Genomic DNA, 22,604 nt, shown 5'->3' with positions numbered 1-22,604 from the left:
ACCATTTGTGTGAAAATTAATTTCCCTCATCATTGGTCTAGTTCTAATTTTACAATTACAACCCTTTAATCTGAGGTCATTTTGGGGTCCTCCAAAGGTCAGCTTTCTACCTTCTAAATGCATAGTAATATGAATCAAGTTTAAGCTATTTGTTTTTGTAATTTAACCGTTCAATCCCAGTAGCATTATGGTGAAATTGCTGTACTCACCATCTCCTTTTCTTACTTTTCTTAGTAGCAAATTTTGTTACTATATATTCGGGCGCCTCATCCAATAGATATAATAGTAAAAAGTTGAGGACTAGTACTACAGCTAATTCTCATATTAGATTACTTAGTGTGGAAACAGGCCCTTCGGCCCAACAAGTCCACACCGACCTGCGGAAGCACAACCCACCCAGATCCATTCCCCTACATTTACCCCTTCACCTAACGTTACGGGCAATTTAGTATGGCCAATTCACCTAACCTGCACATTTTTGGACTGTGGGAGGAAACCGGAGCACCCGGAGGAAACCCACGCAGACATGGAGAATGTGCAAACTCCACACAATCGCCTGAGGCGGGAACTGAACTCTGGTCTCTGGCGCTGTGAGGCAGCAGTGCTAACCACTGTGCCACCCACGGTAAAGCGTGTTTCGGCATTGTGATTTGGCTGTAACATCAATGAAGAATTAGGGAACAGTATTTTCGAGAATGTTTATCTCTGTTCGCAGTAGCGTGATTTTAGCATGCTTTGTTCTGCACATGTGCCATTGTCAGCTGCCGTTAGAGCATGTGCAAGATAGAGTACTATACATTGAGCAGCTTCATCTCAAAAATTAAACTAATGAATGTGATGCCAGTTAGGACTGCCGCAGCTTCTCCTGGATTTTTTTTCAAGATTTTAAAGGATGTGAACCGTCAGAGGAGTTCCCAAAAATCAAAGAGCATTATATTGCCCTTGCAAAGCAGATTGGCTTTCACGAAGTGGAAAGTGAGGATATTAAAGAACTGCTTGTGTCCCACTGTGAAGATCTCTCTACACTGATCTAGAACAGCTTGTCGCTGAGGGGAAAGTGGAAGCTAGAGATGAAAAAAGATAAAGTCCAGGATCCAGCACCACGAGAGCGTTCCACTTCACTTTTGCTTTCTGTCCTGAACGAAATTGAGAGGCAGTTGCAGAGCTTGGAGGACAACAATTACAATGCAGAACGCAGCAGGGTAGCATTTCATTCAGTAAGATATCTGGCACCCAATGAACAGCTTCAACACAGAAGAAAAAGGGCAAAGCAGCAGAAACTGAATGTCTTTCTAAACTCAACTCCCAATAAACAGTCAGAAGACAATCTACCACCACCGTCCACTTCTGTAACCACAACTGCACCTGAAGGTGGCAATAATGATGACCCTCTGTCCCTGCATTAACAATATGTTTTCAATGTAAAGTGTTAAATTTACTTTTGCTAATTAATATGATTTAAACCTTCATTCAGGCTATCCTTTGTTAGGCTTTTGGGTGATTTTTGATTGATTGAGAGTGATATTCTTTGCTGATCTGCCCCTAACCCCTTTTTTCCCATTGGCCCCATTATTTCTATTAAGTGAGGTTTTGCTGGAACGCAACCCCAGTGTTATAGGACCTGTAGTCTTATGGCTCTCCACTAGCAGCAGCTTGCAAACCTGATAAACATCTGTTAGTTAACCAATCCCTTATCAGTGCTAATACATCATTTCCATACTATGTGCTGCTAACCTGCCCAGTGACCTTCAAAACACCTTCTCAAATGCATTTTGAAAATCCAGTAACCACATCTATTGGTTTCCCTCTATCCATCATGAATATTACTTCATCAAAAAGTTATTCTAGATTAATGAAACACTACTTCGTTTCACAAAACCATGTTGCCTTTGCCAGATTGCATCTTTACTTTGTAAATATACTGCTTTAACCTCCTTAATAATAGATTCTCGCACCTTCTCTATAGTTGATGTTAAACTAATTGTCCTTTTAGTTTCTTGCTTGCTTGCATGAATGAATGAAAGTGTAACATTTGAAATCCACTGAGACCCGTCCAGAATCTAAGAAATTTTGAGAGTTATAACCAATGGGCGGCATGGTGGCTCAGTGGTTAGCACTGTTGCCTCACAGCACCAGGGACCCGGGTTCAATTCCTGACTCAGACCACTGTTTGTGTGGAGTTTGCACATTCTCCCCGGTTTCCTCCCACAATCCAAAGATGTGCAGATCAGGTGAATTGGCCATAATAAATTGCCATAGTGTTAAGTGCATTAGTCAGGGGTAAATATAGCGTACAGGAATGGGTGTGGGTTTGTGGGAGGGTCAGTGTGGACCTGTTGGGTCAAAGGGCTTGTTTCCATACTGTAGAGAATCTAATGCATCTATGATTTGTTTCAATTTCTTTTATAACTCTAGGATGCTTACAGAGTCACAGTGCCTCTGTCTAACTAGTCTTTTTGGGCTGACACCAAGCCAGGAGTATTGTCATTACTGTCAGCAGTCCTCAATCATCGGAGTGGACATATTTCTGAATAGCACCATATTAAGCCAGTTTCATACCTACACCATATACCAAAGGCTCTCTGCCTTTATTCCTGATGAAGGGCTTTTGGCCGAAACGTTGATTTTACTGCTCCTCAGATGCTGCCTGAATTGCTATCCTCTTCCAGCACCACGAATCCAGAATCTGGTTTCCAGCATCTGCAGCCATTGTTTCAAAGTCTAAGGAGAGTAGCAGTCAGTCAAGGGAGACCCCTTCAGTCAAGGCAGTTCACCCAGTAGAGTACATTAAGGACAGCCTCTGATATCAGTCTATGGGCATTCAGCCTTTCTTGGGGTTCATCAGGACTGATTTCCACTCCTTGTAGGAGCTGGAGAACCAAACGGCACCCCACTATGCATCTTGCCTTTTTCTCTCCCAATGTTTTTTTTCCTGGAATACAAGTAAGGGAGGGATTGTTGATGATGAGATGGATGGCACAACAGTTAGTGCTATTGGAGGTGAAGCAAAGGTGGTGAGGTCTCCTGAGCAAGTGAGAAACATGCCATGTTGGGGGGGGCGTGGTGTGGAGAGAGTTCATTGGGTAAGAGTGAGTGAAGAAACAGTTGCACGCAGTAGTGAGGGTGGTTGAGCATGAGTCTTGGTGAGATATAGAGTCATAGAGATGTACAGCACGGAAACAGACCCTTCTGTTCAACTTGTCCAGTAGCAAAGATGGAGTGAGCATGTGGTAGTAGAGAAGATGATGGAAGAGCAGACAGGTTATTGACCACCAGACAGTTGAGATGGCACTAAACCTTTGATCAGCTGGCAGAGTCTGGTGTGGCCTCTCCTGATGTGAAGAAGACATTTTATTATATTTCTCTGTACCACCCCACCCACCAATACTTTCAGGTGCCTGCCACAAAGTAGGGGGCAAATTCCCTTTAGCTGTTATGTCTATGGTGAATGCCACAAATGGTACAGGGATTGATGGTACTTGACCAGGTGCAGAACAGCCTTTTAGAGAGAATGTTGACACCAGAATCTTGGAATATCCCAGGAGTGGCAACTATTTCCAGCTATGGTGAGTATTAAAATTGGACTAGCGTTGAATGCAAGGGACACCATAGGAGAGTGGTAGATAGCTAATGAGGTGAGTTTGGGATGATGGCAAGTTTCTCAAAATCGGCTGTGCAGAGAGAAACCATCCGTAAAACTCAAAATGTCAAAATGTGGTGAGATTTGGCCCAAAATACCTGATCAAGGCTTCCCCAGTTTCTTTGTTTTCCATTATCAATTGCCCAAACACACTGTAGAAGATCATCACTAGCTTTAATTGCACCTTTCCCTTTTGAATACTCATAGAAACTCTTACTATCTGTTTTTCTATTACTGTTTTGCTTTCTCTCAGATTTTGCTTTCTCTCAGATTTTGCTTTCTCTCAGATTTTGCTTTCTCTCAGATTTTGCTTTCAGCCTATTCTTTGTCTAAACCCCTGACCTGCCATTAATTTTTGCAGATGTATCCAGTGCATTTCTTTTTTATTTAATCTGTCATGGAATGTAGGCATGGCTGGCCCTGTCAGCATTTGTTGCCCATCTCTAATTGCCCTTAAACTGACTTATTAGGGCATTTTTGAGGATGGTAAAAAGTCGCCAAATTGCTGTGGGTCAGAAGTGACATGTCAACTGGGCTGGTAGGGTTGGTCGCTTTCCTCCTTTTAAAGGATTTTGGTGAACCTAATGGATTTTTACAACTATTGATTGATTGAATTCAAATTCCATCAGCTGCCATGATGGGATTTGCTGTGTGTGTTCAGACCATTATCCTGGGCCTCTGGAGTGTTAGTTCAGTGTTCCTTTCAATAACCTTAACTTCCTTATTATGCTACAGATGATGCATTTTTCTCACAAGGATAAATTGTTGCTGAATGTTATTAGATACCTCAAGAGCCTACCACTGCAATTCTATGTAACATAGGTTCCATGTTCACTTTAGCCAGCTCTGCCTTCATATTCTCATTGTTATTTGATTTAGCTTTGAGACGCTACTCATGAATGCATACTTTTCTTCCTTTTATTCTGAATATCATGGGATCTCCATTCCCTAGAGGCTCCTAATCATAAGATTATTGATTAATTCTGTTTCAGTAGACATTACCAGATCTAGGATAACCTTCTCACTAGTTAGCTCCAGACAATATAATTTTAAGAATGTGTGCTGAATGCACTTTTTCAATTAATTTTTTAATTTTCCAGGCTGATGCTGGTCTGATTCTCCCAATATATATGTGGATTAAGATCATCCATGATGATTGTAGTGCATTTCTTACGAGTCTTAGCTATTGTTCCCTGTACGTTGTGTCCTACAATGTAACTACAATTAGGTGGCTTATAAACTCCTCCAATGTTACCTGTTATCTTTATAATTTCATTATCTATACCCTGACCTATTCTACATTATGATCTTTGAATTTAAAGTCATCTCTCAGTGCTGGACAAGTGTCAACCTTGACGAACAGTGCTATCACACTAAATTTCCTTCTCTTTCTGTCATTCCAAAATTTCAGTCTTGATAACCTTTCAACTGTATCTCTGTAATGCCCATAAAGTCATACACATTAGACTAACTGTGCTGACAGTTCATCCCTTTTGTTATGATTGGTGCATACATTGAGGTACAGATCCTTGAGCTTTTTATTTATCGTTTTTTACTATTTCTGACCATATCTGCTGACGCACTGTTGTGTTTTTATGCTCTATCCCTTCCTGTAAGATTGTGGTTATCATTACCAAAATTGCTTTGCTTCTCTGTTTTCCTTTGCTTTACCATAACATCTTTTACTTGATTTTTTTTTTCCTCCCCACAATTTACCAGTCCTTTCTGCAGTCCTAGTTCTACAATTTACTTAGAACACTGGTCCCAGCACAGTTTGGGCGGAGACTGCTCCCATTTTCCTCAGCCCTGATGTCAGTATCCCAGTAATCAAACCCCAGCCCCCCAGACCAATTTTTGAATCAAAGATTCATCTCTCTAAATTTCTTTACACAATGCCAATTGCTTATGGTTTAGGCATCTGCTTTTTCATTTAGCACCCATCTGCTCAGACACCCTTAGCAGAAGCTATTTCCTAGCTCTACCTGTGTTGTTGATACCTACATAGATCACAACAACTGGATTCTTATCCATCCTTCTGCGAGTTCCTCTTCAACTCAAAGCAGGGTCATGTTCTCTAGGCAGACAATACACTCATCTAGATACTTGCTTCTGGCTGCAGTGAACCATACTTATTTTGCTCACTATGCTGTCCACTACTGTCGCCACAATCCTATTAATACTTCCCTGCTGGAATGGCTTCCTGTAGCATGGTGCAATGGTCAATTCACTCATTTACCCTGCAGTGACTGCTTTCATACATACAGGCTGCAGGCACCTCTAATCTGTGAAGGCTGTGGTCCTCCAACTCCATTCTCTGCCATACCTGACTTGCTGTGTCCTGGCTTGACCACTGACCCAAGCAGAAGACCCTATCCAAAGTGGTGTGATCACCTCCGAGAATAAAGTATCCAGGTAGTTTTCCCCCCCTCATGTGTCGCAGTGTCTGCATTTGGCATCCTCATAAACTTTGAGTCAAAGCTCTTGCAGCCACAGACTCTTACTGAAGATGTCTTTGAACTGGAATTCACCAGCGTTAAGAAGCACCTATGTCCCCCGATCACAACATCATCTGCCCCGCCATCTTCATTGTACCTTAAGTAAGTTTTTAAAACTAATTTTATAATTAATAAATTCTATACTTTTAATAAGCTTTATCATTGTTAGGAAACTTTGCCAGAAGTGCACTCATAAAACCACACACACATTCTGGTTGCTAAAAGATAAATGAACAAAATATTCAGCAGCTAATCATTTCCCTGTGCTGTACCTTTTAATTTTCTCAGGTGGAATTTAGGAGCTGGTGTTTAGAGCTGTGCTCCTATTCGCGCTCTTGTGCAGTTTTTAATTCATGTCCTGGAGGCTGACAAAATTGTAAAAGGAGCACCACCTTCACCAACTTCCTTTACTCATTTAACTCTTAAGTTTATGCTCTGATGTTAGCTGCATCCTGAGAACTCTGTCTGAAACAATCTGAAAAGTAGAAAACTTCAACATTTGAAAATAACTTGGACAGATATATTTTTGAAATGATGTTATGGATCAAAAGCTGGAGTGAGAGTCTGGTCTAGATAGCTTCTTGACAGCCAAAGTATGTCCAATTAGCTAAAATGTGGCCTGAAAGACTGTAAAGTCCTCTGATTTTTTAAATAAAAGTGTGCTTTAAGCTTTAAAATGCTAATTGTGTATTCTGAAGAGCTGCTTACTGCATGGCTTAGATGGGCCACACTTTTTCTATATGTTGAATAAATAATACTCATTAACTCTGAATATTGTGTTGCTGCAGAGATGATGGTAAAGATGGCTTAAAGTTCTACACAAATCCATCATATTTCTTTGATCTGTGGAAAGAGAAAATGCTCCAGGACACTGAAGATAAGAGGAAGGAACGGAAGCAAAAGGTTATTTTTCACTTAAATTTTACTTTCTAACACATAACTAGCATTTATTCAAATGTTTTGACAATGTATGCAGGCCGAAACTATACAGTTATCTATGTTTGTAGGAAATAGGAACATAAGTTCAATTTATTCAATTCAAAACAATCCTATTATTTCACCTCTCAATTTGTGTGGTTTAAGAATCTTAATGCTCCTTTCCTTAATTATAATAAACCTCTGTAAATTTTTGGTTTTATTGAAATATCATTCTGTCTGTGCAGCCACTCCAAATTCTTCTTACAGACCTATGTTTAAAATAGATATGTACCTCATCTTTATACAGCTGGATTCCTTTGCAAAGCAAAGGATACTGGAAGTTTGAAATTAAAACTAAATGCAAGAATACTCACCAGGTCAAGAAGCATCTGGGATGAGGAACAACGTTAGTGGATTAGATCCAAGACTTTTCATTAGACCTAGATCACTTCACAATCATTTGGAATACCCTAGAGTCAGTTCTACTACAATCAGAGTCTCTTCAACGTGATTGAAGAATTTAGACCATTATTTGTAGAACACACACTTTCCTTACCTGTATTGGCTATAATGCAAATCCGGTCCCATTAGTTTAAATGGAGTGCTATTATGAGATTTTCTTATAATGTGAAATCACAGGAGAATGGAACTATGGTGCTATATCAGAACCAACTGTACTATTGGACTCCTCGCTAATATATGTGACCTTAATTCCACAATTTTCTACATATCACTCAGTCACCAAATTTCTTTTGTAGCAGAAACCAATAGATCGTAATAGAGAACCAGACAAAATGCCTAGAGCACCTCAGGATAGACGAAAAGTATGGGAGAAACAGGCACCAGGTCTCGAGCTTGCAGTTGATGGAGATTTTCCACAGAAACACAGAGATAATATCAATGGGCCACCAGTGTATCCTGAACCAAGGTTAGTTTCAATGTTACTTTGAATAATTGGAATCCATATGTAAAATTTGCATATTTTGATATAAATCAAAATGTTGCACAAAGTAGGTATGTTTAGGGTATTGTACTGTAGGTTTTGATTTGCCTCCTGTTAAGCAAAATGGAATGCAGATTGAAGTATGGAAAGTCATTGATATGGCAATGCTTCTTCTGAATGAAAATCACTGTGTATGTTGTGTCGTAAACCGTTGACATCTTTTTTAAAAAAAATTGTTGTTACATAATGCATCGCCTCTGTCATCAAGCCATATCCAAGTCCTTTTGGAAATATTACTACACTTACTATTGAATCCACATTTGAAAAGAAAACAATTTCGGTACTCTGGAAAAAGTAACTGGATATCTGCTTCAAACAAGCCAACATGAAATCACTTATTAGAGCTCAAGGGGTATCCCATTATAGGAATGATGTGAATGCATTGGAGAGAATGCAGAAGCGATTTACAACTATGGTTCCAGGTGTGAGAAATTTCAGATACGAGGATCGATTGAAGAAGTTGGGTCTTCTCTCCTTGGAGGAAAGAAGGATGAAAGGAGGAGTTCGGAAAGAATTTTTCAAAATCATCAGTAGGCTGGATAGAATAGATCAAGAGAAATTGTTCAGAGGATCAAGAACTAGAAGACACAGATTTGCAATGATTTACAAAATAATAAAATGTGCGATTCTAAAAAAAATTTTTCACAGTAATAATTAGGGTATGGAATGCACTGCCTGGAAGTGTGATAACAGCAGTTCAATTGAGGCATTCAGGAGGGCGATGGATGGTTATTTCGATAGAAACATTTTACAGGGTATGGGGAAAATGCAGGAGTTAGATACCAGTTAATAATGCTCATTTGAAGAGCTGATGCAGGTACAGTGGGTTCAATGACCACCTCCTATTCTTTAACACCTTTATAATTCTGCAGTTAGCACAATGGGATGAATTACCCTTGTTTTGTGCTCCATGATTCTGTAGATGTTTTGTTACTTCCTGCCTATTCCAATAGAATGAAATGCTAAATTTTTGTTATCAAGATTTATTTGTTTCTTTATACAAACATTGGCAAATCTATCAATTGGTCAATCTGTGAATAATGAATTGCTAAATGATGGTGCATATTATTGCGAAGTTGGGTACAGTATTTGTAAATTGGCAGGCAGAAAGTTAGAATTTGATGTTTGTTTGTAAAATGCTGGGATGGGGGTTGGCGACAGCATTGTGTGGCCCCTGTAAAAGATGGTGCTTTTTCTGTGCTTATAAATGTAAAATGCAAGTACATAGCCTGAACTGAGCCATTTGTGTCAATAGGCCTTAGAGTCTGCAGGCCAAGCAGCTGTTTTTACCAAGACAACAGTTTTTTGAATTTAGTTAATCACTTTGAACCAGGCACTTAGATACCAAAAATCGATTAAATTTAAATCTGATGGTTTTGACACATAGGGCCAATCCACTTGTAAGAAATACTGATATGTGATCAAGGGTAAAAAAAGAAGGGGGCAGTTGGACAAAGACGCCAGAGCAAGCTGCTATCCATCAGAGCTAACAGCCCTTAGCTCTCAAGAGAGAATCACTGGCTCTCACAATCATCTATGTCTTAGAGGAAGCGCCATCTAAATAATAACGGTGGAGGAAAAGGCATTCCTGACAGAAACAATGACCGAAGAAGATGCAGAACACGCTAGAATTCACGTAACCTGGCTATAATTTCGAGACAGACTAAATTCTGTTTATTCTGTATATGCATGGGACAGCATACCATTAGAATCTTGTTTTATTTGGTATGAGTTAGTAGTTAGAAGGGATTTATTCGGTTTATTTGTTCACTGTTAGAGTTAGATAAATAAATTGTTACTTGTTGATTTTAAAGTGAGTGTCAGGGATTTATTTTATTTAACTACTAGAAGTTGCTGAAGAGCAGGTTACACCACTTTTCTCACACCTTTTTTACAGATTATAGGGTGAGGTGTTCCTCTTTTTGGTTGTTTTGGTTTTAGCTCTTAGAGGGCGGTCAACCTCTGCTTTATAACAATGTATTAGAAAATAATTTTGCTTTTTCTTTGAGGATGGAACCCTGTATTGATCACCTGGATGACCATCTTGACCACCTTGTACAGTCCACAGTACCTTTTAGACACATTAGTGAACATCCTGGTGGAACGAGTGACAAATTGTTTGTTTCAAGACCGCATGAACCACCCCCACCTCCACCAGTACAAACAACAGTTGACATGAAGGCTGTACCACCTGCCTTTGGGTAACTAAAATTCCTGTTTATCTTTGAAAACTGACTTAAGAATTAAATGAGCTTGTAACCCAGCGCTTTGCAATGTTTTCATACAATGGTTTCCCTTCCTGGTGCTGAACTATTACTTCTGATATCCCCCATGAATCTATCAATGACCTATTCCTATTTTGTATCTGTAGGCTGTCATTGGCAACATGATCTGAAAGCATGATATCAGTTTTCATATAGGCACTGAATATCCAGCTGTACCTCAATGCCTTTTAATTCCATTCCTGTTGTTAATTTGTAAGCTGTTATTCAGATCTTATTTCAATCTGTTGCTGTTATAGGCTGGTGGACTGACCTCTGTTGCAGAGGCTGAGCATCAGAGCTCATATACTACCTCCTATCTCCTTCTGGATCGTGACCCCACAATGGAACACCAGGCCATTGTGTCAATTATGGTCACCAGACTCATTTCGTTTAGTGATCTCTTCCCCCACCACTGCCTCCAAGCTGTTAGTATCCCAAACCTGCCCAGCTCATTTCCATTTCCTTCCCCAAATCCACAAAAAAAAACTACCTGGGCAGACCCATTGTTTCTGCCTGCTCCTGCCCCACAGAATTCCTCTCTTCCTACCTTGACTCAGTCTTTTCTGCCTGGTCCAGTCCTTGCCTACTCAGATCTGGGATTCCTCTGAGGCTTTATGCCAATTTCAGAATTACCAATTTGCAGGCTGTAGCCACAGCCTCTTTACCATGGAAGTACAAATCCTTTACACATCCATCCCCCACTAAGATGGTTTCAGGGCACTCCACATTTTCCTGGAACAAAGGCCTGAACTGTCCTCATTCACAACCCCCCTCCTCCACCTGGCCGAGCTCATCCCCACCTGAACAATTTCTCTTTTAACTCCTCCCAGTTTCTTCAGGGCAGAGGGATGGTCATGGGTACCCACATGGGCCTCAGTTATGCCTGTCTCTTTGAGAGTATGTGGAATATTCTAGCTTCTTTCACCGACATATCGAAATCATTGGTGCTGCTTCCCCCTTTCATCCATACTTGGAAGTGTTTATCAATTTCACTTCCAACTTTCACCCCACCCTCACTTTCTCCTTCTGGATTCAATATAGAGTTCAATAACTTTAAGGTTGAGTTCTCCCATTTCCTTGCCCTTAACCCTGCACGCCAGGCCTTGTCGTCACATAGTCTGTTGTTACATACAACCTACTGTTGGCCGCAAACAGTCCCCAATAATAGCTATTCACCCTCCTTGCCAGATTGTTATCCAATCCTTTGTCTGACCAACTGTCCTTCTCTTGCTTTGGGCTCTATCCCCACATCTCATTTATTCCTTACCTCCCTCCCTACCTTTCTGCATATAAACAAACATTTTTCTAGACACCATCAGTTCTGAGGAAGGGTCACTGGACCCAAAACATCAACACTGATTTCTCTCCCCAGGTGCTGCCAGACTGCTGAGCTTTTCCAGCAATTTCTGTTTTGGATGTTGTTTCTGATTAACAGCAGTGACAGTTCTTTTGGTTTCTATTTCAATCAATCTGCACACCTATCCTCTATTTAGATCATGTTAAACCTGTACCAGTGTGACTTGAATAGGAAGATCATGTCAAAGATGAGAGCCATTCTAATCTAAAATTTTAACGCTGTTAATCATATACTTCATCCTCAATCCAACTTTTAAGAACTAATATTTTCTCAATAAGTGTACTATTTTGTTCATTAATAGTCCACCTGGTAGCATTAGCATTCACCATCTTCCTTTGACTGGAATGTTTATTTGGAAGCATAAGGATGGCAGCTTCATGGAAACTTCCATTTTTAATTTGTATGGCTGCAGATAGAATCTTATTCTTTACAAGTTTGTGTTGATGTCACAGATCAACTTCATTGCTTTATTTTATTCCTGCGTGTGGTTGATAAATATTTGTGTGTTTGACAAGTTGACAAATGGTGTAAATTTTGAGTAATTGGCAAGTTGAGTAAATTGCCTTTTCCTTTGTATATTTGGTTTAAGTGTTATAGATATTTGTGTTAAAAATGCATTGGGTTTTCGTTTCAGTTCGAATTCTGATGTAATGGATCATCGACTTAGGTCACCGGCAACAAGCAAGGCAACAGTTTTTGTGAGTCCAGCTATTCCACCTCCCCCTCCCCCACTGCCACCACCACCACCACCTCTTCCTGCTACTGTGTCAGGAGTTTCAGTCAAAGCCACCTCAACACCTCCAATTGCTCCTCCACTGCCGCAGCCAATGGTATCTGTTCCACCAGCTACACCTCTTCAGATTGCCCCTGGAGTACTTCATCCAGCTGCTCCTCCTGTGGCCCCTCCATTAATCAAACCTTCCCTTCCAGTTTCTGTCACAGCACCTGGGGTTGATATGATGACAACCTTTCCAGCTCAGACAAATGAAGGACAGGGACTTCCTCCGCCACCACCACCACCACCTCCACCACCACCACCTCCCCCATCTGGACCACGATCCTTTTCTCCACTTCTTGGAGGACCTGTCCCACCACCACCTGGACCCCCTCCTCCACCAACCTTTGGTTCTAGACCTCCTGTTCCTTCAGTCCCACCATCATCTCCTTCTCAAGCACATCCAGGATCTGAAGCCAAACGGCATCCATCTTCTCTGCCAGTGATCAGTGATGCTCGAAGTGTTTTGCTTGAAGCAATACGCAAGGGTGAGTCCATGTACACTCGGGTGAAAGTGACATTTTTTACAATATTTTGAAAATGGATTGTTATGTCAGCATATTTGGAAATGTGAATAAATAGCCAAGTCTCTTTATAATGAGTTTTATACGTGTGGTCATCGAGTAATGCTTTTGGCACCTTCTATTTTTTATCCTAATGCTACTTATGGTGGCTTCATCCCAAAGCACATCAGGTTACATGTGAACACTGAAAAGCCTCTGCTCTAATTCCCACCAGGTCTTCTCTCTGATGTAACATACTGCTTATCCAGCATTCAATATTCAATAATCAGAGCTTTCCTCCATTAAATACTGGGAAGACTTGTGGCAGTTGTCCTTGGGCTCTGCCATAAATTATGGTTCCTGATCCCCCTCTCTTTCCATCTGTATCTCTGGCAGCTGAATGATGGAATTGTATTTTACTCTGAGAAGATGTTCTGAACAGATTGTATGCTTACCTACTTCCACTTCCGTTATTTTGGCTTAGTTTGACCATGCCTCAGCTCGCCTGCTGCAGCCCTTATTCATACCTTTGATACCTTTAGACCTAATTATTCTAATACTCTACTGTCTACCATGCAACATATACCTGTGCTCATCTAAACCTCTGCTCCTATATTAACAATCGCAGTCATGTTCACCCATCACATCGGGGTTGTCTACACCAGATCCTTAAATGTACTTTCATGTTTTTAATGTTAAACCCTTTTTTTTTTTTAATCCTTGAAAGAGTCCTTTCCTGAATCTCTCATCCATTTATTTGAAAATCTTAAAGATATCATTTATGTCCTCCCACTCCTCCTCTCCTTATAAATCTGGCTGTCTAAATTCAGAAATTAACTTATTGCGTTCCTCTTGTCTTTCTGCAACCTTTCTGTAATATGAGACAAAGAATGAATGTGCTATCAAAAGCTGCATTAAAATGTTTTTAATGGGGGGGGATCCAAGATGGCGGCGATCTAGGGGGATCATGTTGCAGAGCTCTGCACCGCAGCACAAGCGGGATGAATTTCTAACCCACCCAACCTGGACTATTACGATATCCTGGGATTCTGGAAAGGCCGTGGAGTCCTGGAAATTGTGAAAAATCAACTTATCTGCATTTTTGCCATCCAGAGATGCTGAAGAGGGAGGAGGGGCATCCGAGACCAGGCCCGCGGCCTAGCCTGCTGAATCCTTGGACTCTATTACCTACTAGGCCATGGTGAAGGAGCTTCATGAAATCTCAAGAGATATTGGGTAAGCAGATAGAGGAGAAGCTTGCCTCGATCTCTATCATGCTGCAGAAGCATGAACAGCAACTGGGAGACCTGGAAAAGAGGATGGATGAGATTGAACATAGAGTCACAGTTCCTCCAAGTATAGGATCCAAGCCCTGGAGATGCAGGTCTATAATTTGCGTGACCAAGTGGATGATCTTGAGAACAGAGCAGGAGAAAGAATATTTGGGTCATCGGTCTGCCGGAGGGTAAGGAAGGTAAGTATCCGGTGGAATTTGATGGAGGACTGGTTGCCAAAGTTCCTTAACTTGAAGGCTGGAATGAGAGGCTTGAAGATCAAGAGGGCTCACTGGGTCACGGCGCAGAGATCAAGTCTGGGCCAATGTCCTTGCCCCCTCTCAGTGCGGTTTCATCATTATAGAGATAAGGAGAGAATTGTGGAAGCTTCCAGAATCCAGGGGAAGGATCTGAAGGCCCTAATTTACGAGGGCTCTAAGATCATGTTCTTCCAGGACTGCAGTGGTGGTGATCCAGAAAAGAAAATCCCATGATGGTGTCAAGAGAAGACTGAGGGAGCTTGGGTTCCAGAACTCAGAGGTATCCGGCAGTGCTTCGGTTCACCTTAAATGAATCTGTACATCTCCTTGACACATCGGAGAAGGCAAGAGACTTTGTGGAAAAATTAACCTAATCTGAACAATTTAGTATATACAAATAGCAGTGTTGTTTGTGTATGTCTTTGTTTTTTTTTAAAAACAGAGCAAGTCCAGTTGGGACTTTCTTTTCCTTTTTATTTAATTGATAATCTGGTTTAAACTATGTTTGGCGGCGGTTGCGATGTGTACTTTCAATTTCTAAATTGTTATACCAAAGGACGGGAGGGGTATTTACCTCTTTTTTCTTTGTTTTTTAAAAAATGTCTTTATTCATATTGCTATTCCATGGCGTATTTTCTTTCTTTTCTGCTTGTGTTTGTGTTGTGGCTCTAGCTAGGAGGAGGGAAAATGGTTGGGATGGCTAGATCTTAAAAATGTGTTGCTGGAAAAGCACAGCAGGTCAGGCATCATCAAAGGAGAAGAAGAATCGATGCTTATGCCCGAAACGTCGATTTTCCTTCTCCTTTGATGCTGCCTGACCTGCGCTTTTTTCCAGCAACACATTTTTAAGCTCTGATCCCCAGCATCTGCAGTCCTCACTTTCTCCTGGGATGGCTAGATGCCTACTTACGGGCAGTTTATACCCGGTTCAGGTATTTAAATGCCAGGGCTGCAGTCTCGGCAGCGGGATGGGAAGTTGGGCTTCAGGATGGGTAGTTGCCTGTTTTGGGCAGGGGGTGAGTTGCCCTCTTCAGCGTCATTGGTGCTTTATATGGGTTTTTGTTGTATATAATCTTTGATAGGTTTGTTAAATGTAGTGGTTTTAGTTTGTGGTTTTTATGCTGGATGGATCATGTGACACTAAGGCTCAGTGATTTGAGCTCCTCCTCTCTAGAATTTAAATGTTACTGCAGAAGGTTTTGGCTTATGACTTGATTAAATGGTGTACCTGGAATATCAAGGGGAGTCACTCACCAATTAAGAGGAAGAAGTCACTTTTGAACCTTCGAAAAGAGAAGATGGATATTGCTTTGTTACAGGAGGCACACTTGGATGATAGGAAGCATTTGAAACTACAGCAGAATGGCTTTGATTGGGTTTACTTTTCATCTTTTAATACCAGAAGTAGGGGTGTGACTATATTTGTTAGGAGGTATCTCCCATTTAAGTTGCTAGAGTATGTTAAAGACACTCACCAGAGGTTTGTAATTCTTAAAGCCCTGATGAATGGAGAAGAATATGATGTTTTAAATGTTTATTGCCCTCCGGCCCATTCCCTCAAATTTTTGGTAAATGCGTTCTTTAACTTGATTAGTTTCGAGCCCTGGCATATCATTATAGGGGGAGATTTTAACTGTCTCATGGACTGGACAATAGACAGGTTGCCCAAACGCCCCCAGATACCCTCTGTATAAACTAAACAATTAGTGGATCTGTGTGTGGAGTTAGGGTTGGTGGACATCTGGAGGCATCTCCATCTTACAGGCAGGGACTTTACATTTTTTTCCAATCCACACTGATGTCACACCATGATTGATTTATTTTCTGACCCCTGTGGCAACCCTGGACTTGGTGGCATGTGGAAGATTGGTAATATTACCTTCTCTGATCAAGCTCCACTGTTGGTTAAGATTAAGGATGTTACAGTGGGTTCGAGGCACTGGCGAATGGATCTCTTTATCCGCAAGGATAAGAAGTTTGTGGAGTAATTTTCTAGGGAGTTTGTGGAGTAATTTTCTAGGGAGGGTATTCCTAGACATTAACTTAGGCTCAGTTTGTAGCCCATCCGTCCTTTGGGAAACTGCCAAAGTCTATGCCAGGGGCTAGTCTTTTCCTACTCTGCCAGTAGGAAATGGTAGAGAGGTGAGCAGCAACATCTCCTTGAAGCACAGTTGAAGGCAGCCAAAAAGGCTGACTTTGACAGGCCCTGGGTCAAACTACAGGGGATTATGGTGCTGCAATCTGCATTGAATTCCATGCTCACGCAGACAGCAATGAAGGAGCTTACTTTTACAAAGCAAAGGTTATAGGAGCATGGTGACAGGCCAGGCAAATACTTAGCATATCTCACCAGGAAAAGGAGTGCCCCTCAAGCCGTTACAGCAATTAGGGAAGGGTCTGGGAACCTAACATGTGACTCCAAAATGATTGATGTGGCATTTCAGCAATTTTACTCTGTTATACCAATCTGAGGGTTGTGAGGAGGGGTGGGCTAAGTGGAGTCCCTTTTTTTTTGAGGATCTGAAGCTCCCGGGTGTGACCCCCGAACAAGAGTCTTTTCTCAATGCCCCCTTATCAGAGCAAGAGGTGCAGGAGGCTGCGAAGCAGCTTCAGAGTGGAAAGGCGCCTGGTCCTGACGGACTTCCCAGCGAATTCTATAAGGAATCTATAAACATATTGTCAGGTCCGATGCTTAATATGTTTAATGACTCCTACAGCCATGGTCCTCTCCCGCCACCTCTGAGAGAGGCCAATGTTTTGTTTATCCTTAAAAAGAAAAGGAAGGTCCCGGAGGACTCTGCTTCGTACAGGCCCATTTCACACTTAAATGTGGACTTTAAAATTACATAAGATGTTGTTGTACGTGGGCGATGTCCTAATTATTTTGTCAAATCCAGCAGTTTCAGTGCCTTGCCTGATACAATGCATCTGCGCGTTTGGCGCCTTTTCGGAGTATAAGATTAATTTTGCAAAATCAGAGGCTATGCCTATGATGGTCTTATGAAGGTGCTAGGTCTTGAGGGCGAATATCAATTCCCATTTAAGTGGTTACAAGGTGGGTTTTGTGTATTTGGGCATGTTCATTACTCCAGTTCTGGATTGGCTGTTCAAAGCCAATTTTGTTCAATTATTTGACAAAATCAAACAAGACCTTCAAAGATGGGAGTCACTTCCGGTCTCATGGTTGGGTCGGATAGCGCTTATTAAGATGCATGTTCTCCCTCGTTTGTTATACCCTATATGGATGGTCCCCCTGATTTTCAATAAACAAACATTTAGGAGATTGAATGGCTGGTTCAGCTCTCTTATTTGGCATCGTAAGCAGCCCCTCATTAAATTAGCTAAACTTCAATTGCTCCACAATTTGGGGTGGAGTAGATCTCAGACATTAAAAGCTACCAACTGAGCTCGCTTTTATCCTATGTGAGTGATTGGGCCTCTGGGGGCCCTCTTTCATTATAGTTAGATATCAAAACATCCCAGGCAAGATGCCCCCTTACTAGCTTGCTGTTTTTGGACAAAATGAGGACAATTAGGGAATATTGCTATAACCCAATAGTTATCAATACTGTTAAAGCATGGAGGGCAATTCGGCAGAGGGGTGGCAATATTGGCAAAACATCTTCTCTTACACCTATCGTGGGTATGCTGGGTTTTCAACGGGGCTGTTAGATTCAGGATTCAAATGTTGGGCAGCTAGGGGTGTGTCTTGCATGGGCAGTTTATTTGAGGAAGACGCAATATTGTCCTTTGATCAGTTAGCATGGAAATGCTAACAGGGACCTCTTTTGTTTTTTTTCAAGTTAGGGATTTTATTCAAAAAAAAAATTACACTTGACTGATCCCTACAAATCTGACAGAGGAGGATGCTCAGTGCTGAGAGTACACTTTCCGTCAGCACTTCATATCATCAATTGGGGGCGTGCTCCCTCAGATAAAGATGTGGGAGAGAGAGCTAGGTTTTGAGATCTCCTCAGAGGCATGGGAAAATATTTGGGAAAACGCAAGAAAGATATCAATTTGCAATAAGACTCATGATTTACAGTTGAAGATTCTCACAAGGTCCACTTGGCTCCAGACCATATGTCAAAACCAGAGGTATCTTCAACATGTCCCAAATGCAAGGCCTGTATGGGCACTCTTCACATTGTCTTTGGTCCTATAGTAGGCTTCAAACATACTGGAGCGCTGTGGCGGGTGCAATAGAGAGGATTTAGGGTGTCAGGGTGGAGAAGGACCCAATCTCTCGTCTTTTGGGCCTGTCTAGTGTGTTCCCTGCAGTTGCGCATAAGAAAAAACTTTTCAACATCCTCATTTTCTGCGCAAGAAGGAATATCTTGCTAGGTTGGGTATCTGAGCCTGTCGGGTTGGCAGAAGATTGTAATGGAGCATATCCCCTTGGATTTTCTCACCAGTATCGTACACCACAAAATTGAGAATTTTTATAAGACATGACAGACCTTTTTAGAATGCCTGGGCACAGATTTATCTGCCACATTAACAAGGGCTTTTATATAGCCGTAACAATTGTGTTTTACAACTCCAATATCTAGGAGGAGGAACAGCGAATGTATGAGTGTCTAATTTGGCTGAGTTGAGTTATTACTATCTATTAGTTTGTTGGTTATTATTTATTTAGTTAAATAGTTGGGATTTCTTATATATTTTTCTATATATCTTTCTACTTTTGTACATGAGGGCAGGTTGGGTTATTTACTTTGTGTTTTGTATTTGAACTATATGGTTTTATGCTTGTAATATTAAAAAAAAATTCAAAATATATTAATGTTTTTAAAAATTGTACATATTTTGATAGTTGTAAATATTCATTGTTCAAAAATTTGAAAAACCAGTTTAAAGTTGTTTCACACTGCTACTAGATAGTGATGATATAGGTATCATTTTCTGCTAATAGGATACAGCTGTCATCCAAAATGCTGCCTGCTACACAATTGAGCGACATCATGTGCAAGATGCAGTGCTGATGTGATGTGAGCTTTGAATGCTGCAGGTCCAATGACTGACTCATACCAGCTCATACTTAACTAGTCCATGTGTGCTAAAGTCCGAGCAGAACATCTACTGTTAGATTTGATTCCATGACTGGGCAACACTTTCTTGAACAATCCTAAGTGCACCAATAGGTTAACTAAAAGTAATTTAAGATTTGTTCCTATCATAATATGGCTCATTTTTGCAACTGCTAAAAGATACATACATTCCTGGCTGTTCCCTATAAATAAAAGGAATATGTTCAAGGCTTGTGCCATTTTTGAATTACACAAAAGTATTGGCAAAAATTCTCCATTGCTTTCTCCACTGACATCATTTCAACTAATTAAAGTCAACGTGGCATGCAATCAACATTTTTGCATTTGTTCTGATAAATATTTGATGAAAAATCGAGCATCACGAGTCTCTTTTTCAGCAATATTAAATATTTGTTCACCTTCCTATTTTAACCATAGGTCAGATTGCAGAGTAGTGCACAATGTCACTTTCCATTCCAGATTTCAAGAGAGACAATACAGGGAGTAAAAAGGTTTCAGGATGTTATTCACTGTGTTTTGGGATTTTGACTGTCACTGGAAGACTGTGCTTCAATTAAAGATCTTTACCGTGTCATCTTCATTCCTGATTTGAGCAAAGGCATGTTATAGTTGACATACTTGATTTGCAGTTGTATTCTTGCTCTGCTTCCCTCAATCAGGATGATCAAAAATGATTGCTCATTAATTCAACTGGCTGCTTTGTGCATGTATCAGGGATGGGATGGTGGTGCATCTATGTGTTGGAAACAATGTTCTCTTTAAAATGTCGCTGCTTTGCACAGTTTTTTCAGCACACCGTCCCTTTAATTTTATCAAAAAACAATATTTGTGTAATACATTTTGGGCTGCTGCAAAGCTGTGCACCAATGCAGCTTAGCAGGAGCAGTGCTTGGACATCAGTTGAGTGTATTGCACATGAAGTGAGCCAGCATGGCTTTTTGTGCACTCATTTTTACCCTAATTAATGGCCGCTAGCATTTCTTCTATTTGTGTGGAAACCTGAAAAACAAAATATTCAAGTTTATGGGTACATTTGTTGGTTTTTTTCTCTTAAATTTATATTTATGGATGTATAATGATATAGGTGAAGCCAGGCATATTGATTGTATCTTGAACATGGGTTTACACAAACTTAATTCAGATAGAAAATGCTATTATTCTATAATAGCAATTTACTATCAAATTGTGTGTCTGAAACTTTATTACTATAAATGCTGTGGAGTAGGTTTACGTTTTAGATTAGACAAAATCTAATGCTTTCTTCAGTATTTCAAAATACACCGCATCCTCATCTAATAAAAACTTAATAGAATAATAAATTATTGGCATAATTAAGTATTTGAAAAATCTGTATCTTATTCTTTGATAGGCATTCAACTTCGCAAGGTTGAAGAGCAACGTGAACAGGAGGCAAAGCATGAACAAGTTGGAAATGATGTGGCAACCATTCTCTCTCGACGTATTGCAGTGGAGTACAGTGACTCTGAGGATGATTCTGAATTTGATGAGGTGGACTGGCTGGAATAGTGCAACAGACTAACTTGTGCACTGTGGAGTTTGCTTTGACATTCATTGGGGCACTCCATAGGAATGCATCCACATTTCATAGTTGCGGGGAGGGGGGATTGTTTTTGTATTTGTAAGACTACAGCATTAACTGGTACACTTGATAGTTTGCTGAGATGGAGAGTCATTTTTGGTTCATTTCACCTTGCATCGTTTTTTTTAAATTCAAACTAGGTGTTCTTGTGTTGGTCACAGTTCTGTGGAGAGATTTGTTTTGTATGTTTATAGAACAAAAACAAACCACTAAGTATTAAAAATGGGTCACTGTACTATTCTACAGATCCCATTTTCAGAATCTTGTGCTTTATCTGAGTGCACTGGACTTTGAGAGAAAATATTTGTACCCAAAGTTGAAGAGCAGCTCTGATTTATACAATAAAGCACATTAGAAATGCTATTTGTAAGCTAGGTCTTGCACTATAGTTGTTTCAGATGTGAAGAGACAACACACCCTTGTAGAAAACATTGCCTAAATTAGAACTGTTTATCAACCATATGCACTAATATTCCATCATGAGTAAATGGACTGCCTGTAATAAATAGAAGTCATTGATACATTGTGGTGACTTGCCTTACTCCAATATTAATATTTTAAATAAGACTTCTTTTTGGTTGAATGTACTATTTTGCCTGCACATTGTGTTCATCTGTGAAAACTACTGATTAGAAGACATTGCATTACCTATTTAACTGCAAGTGATACAAAAATAACAGTTTTCCTGGTATTTGCTGTATTTAATAATAAATCAAAATTTGTTTGAAATCAGCTTTTCAAGTGACTGCATTGCACTTCAAAATCCAGAGACCTTTCTAATTTTTTGGGATTTAGTTCTGGTTCCTGTTTTATTGATCACATGATAATTCCGAAGTTTGCTTCAAATATTATTTTACTAACGTGTTTTAACTGAGGTTAAATAAAGTAATGAAACATGCTGGCCTAAATTTATTCAATTTAAAATTGACCCAGCTACCTTTGAGGTTAGTCAGTCTGGAAATAGCATTAAAAAGGAAGGACAGTCTTTCATCTAAGATGCTGCTAAAAGGTATGTTATCATGAATGGATTAATATGTAGTCTGTCTATTGCATCCAGCGATTGAATTTTCAAAATGTAGCTGTAACTGAACATATTACCACTGCTTTTTAAAGACTTTCAAAAATATTATGCTCTAATTTATAAAGTTCTTTCTGGGCCATCCTACGTTTTTTGGAGAGATGTAAGAGGTTGAAGGTGATGGAGTGGTGCTGCAGCTACAATATTAGAGAATTCAATTTGAATTTGACCCTCCCTAGTTGATGGACTGGCTGCCAATTTTGCTTATTCTAGATTATCCTATGAAATAAGTGCTGAATATTGGTAAGTATAAGAATCGGAACGCCAGTGCAACTTTGCGAGCATGATCACTGTTTTTCTTTGCTGAAGCTCTCAGCTTCTGGTACTTACCATGTTTCCTACTCAGAAGGGCAATGTCAGTAGAGAAACATATTATAAAAGCATAT

General features: G+C 40.3%; 1 protein-coding gene across 7 annotated transcripts in view; it reads left to right on the top strand.

Annotated features, from left to right (window-relative positions):
• wasf1 (WASP family member 1) overlaps positions 1 to 22,038 on the top strand; it is a 113,457-nt gene extending 91,419 nt beyond the window's left edge. For 6 of the 7 annotated variants that reach the window (XM_087983073.1, XM_043687125.2, XM_043687126.2 and 3 more), the window contains 5 exons: positions 6,924 to 7,038; positions 7,812 to 7,981; positions 10,066 to 10,257; positions 12,312 to 12,940; positions 20,910 to 22,038. In XM_087983073.1, coding sequence (XP_087839199.1) covers positions 6,924 to 7,038; positions 7,812 to 7,981; positions 10,066 to 10,257; positions 12,312 to 12,940; positions 20,910 to 21,067 — 1,264 coding nt within the window. In that variant the 3' untranslated portion in view covers positions 21,068 to 22,038. The remainder of the gene's footprint in view (positions 1 to 6,923; positions 7,039 to 7,811; positions 7,982 to 10,065; positions 10,258 to 12,311; positions 12,941 to 20,909) is intronic. The other variant, XM_043687127.2, reaches the window with a different exon arrangement.
• The last annotated feature ends 566 nt before the right edge of the window (positions 22,039 to 22,604 follow it).

This window comes from Chiloscyllium plagiosum, unplaced genomic scaffold (genome assembly GCF_037043375.1).
Source record: "Chiloscyllium plagiosum isolate Xiang-an unplaced genomic scaffold, Cpla_swu_hap1 HiC_scaffold_3, whole genome shotgun sequence".
NCBI lineage: Eukaryota > Metazoa > Chordata > Chondrichthyes > Orectolobiformes > Hemiscylliidae > Chiloscyllium > Chiloscyllium plagiosum.
Note: the sequence above shows the minus strand (reverse complement) of the source record. Positions and strands in the feature narration are given on the sequence as shown.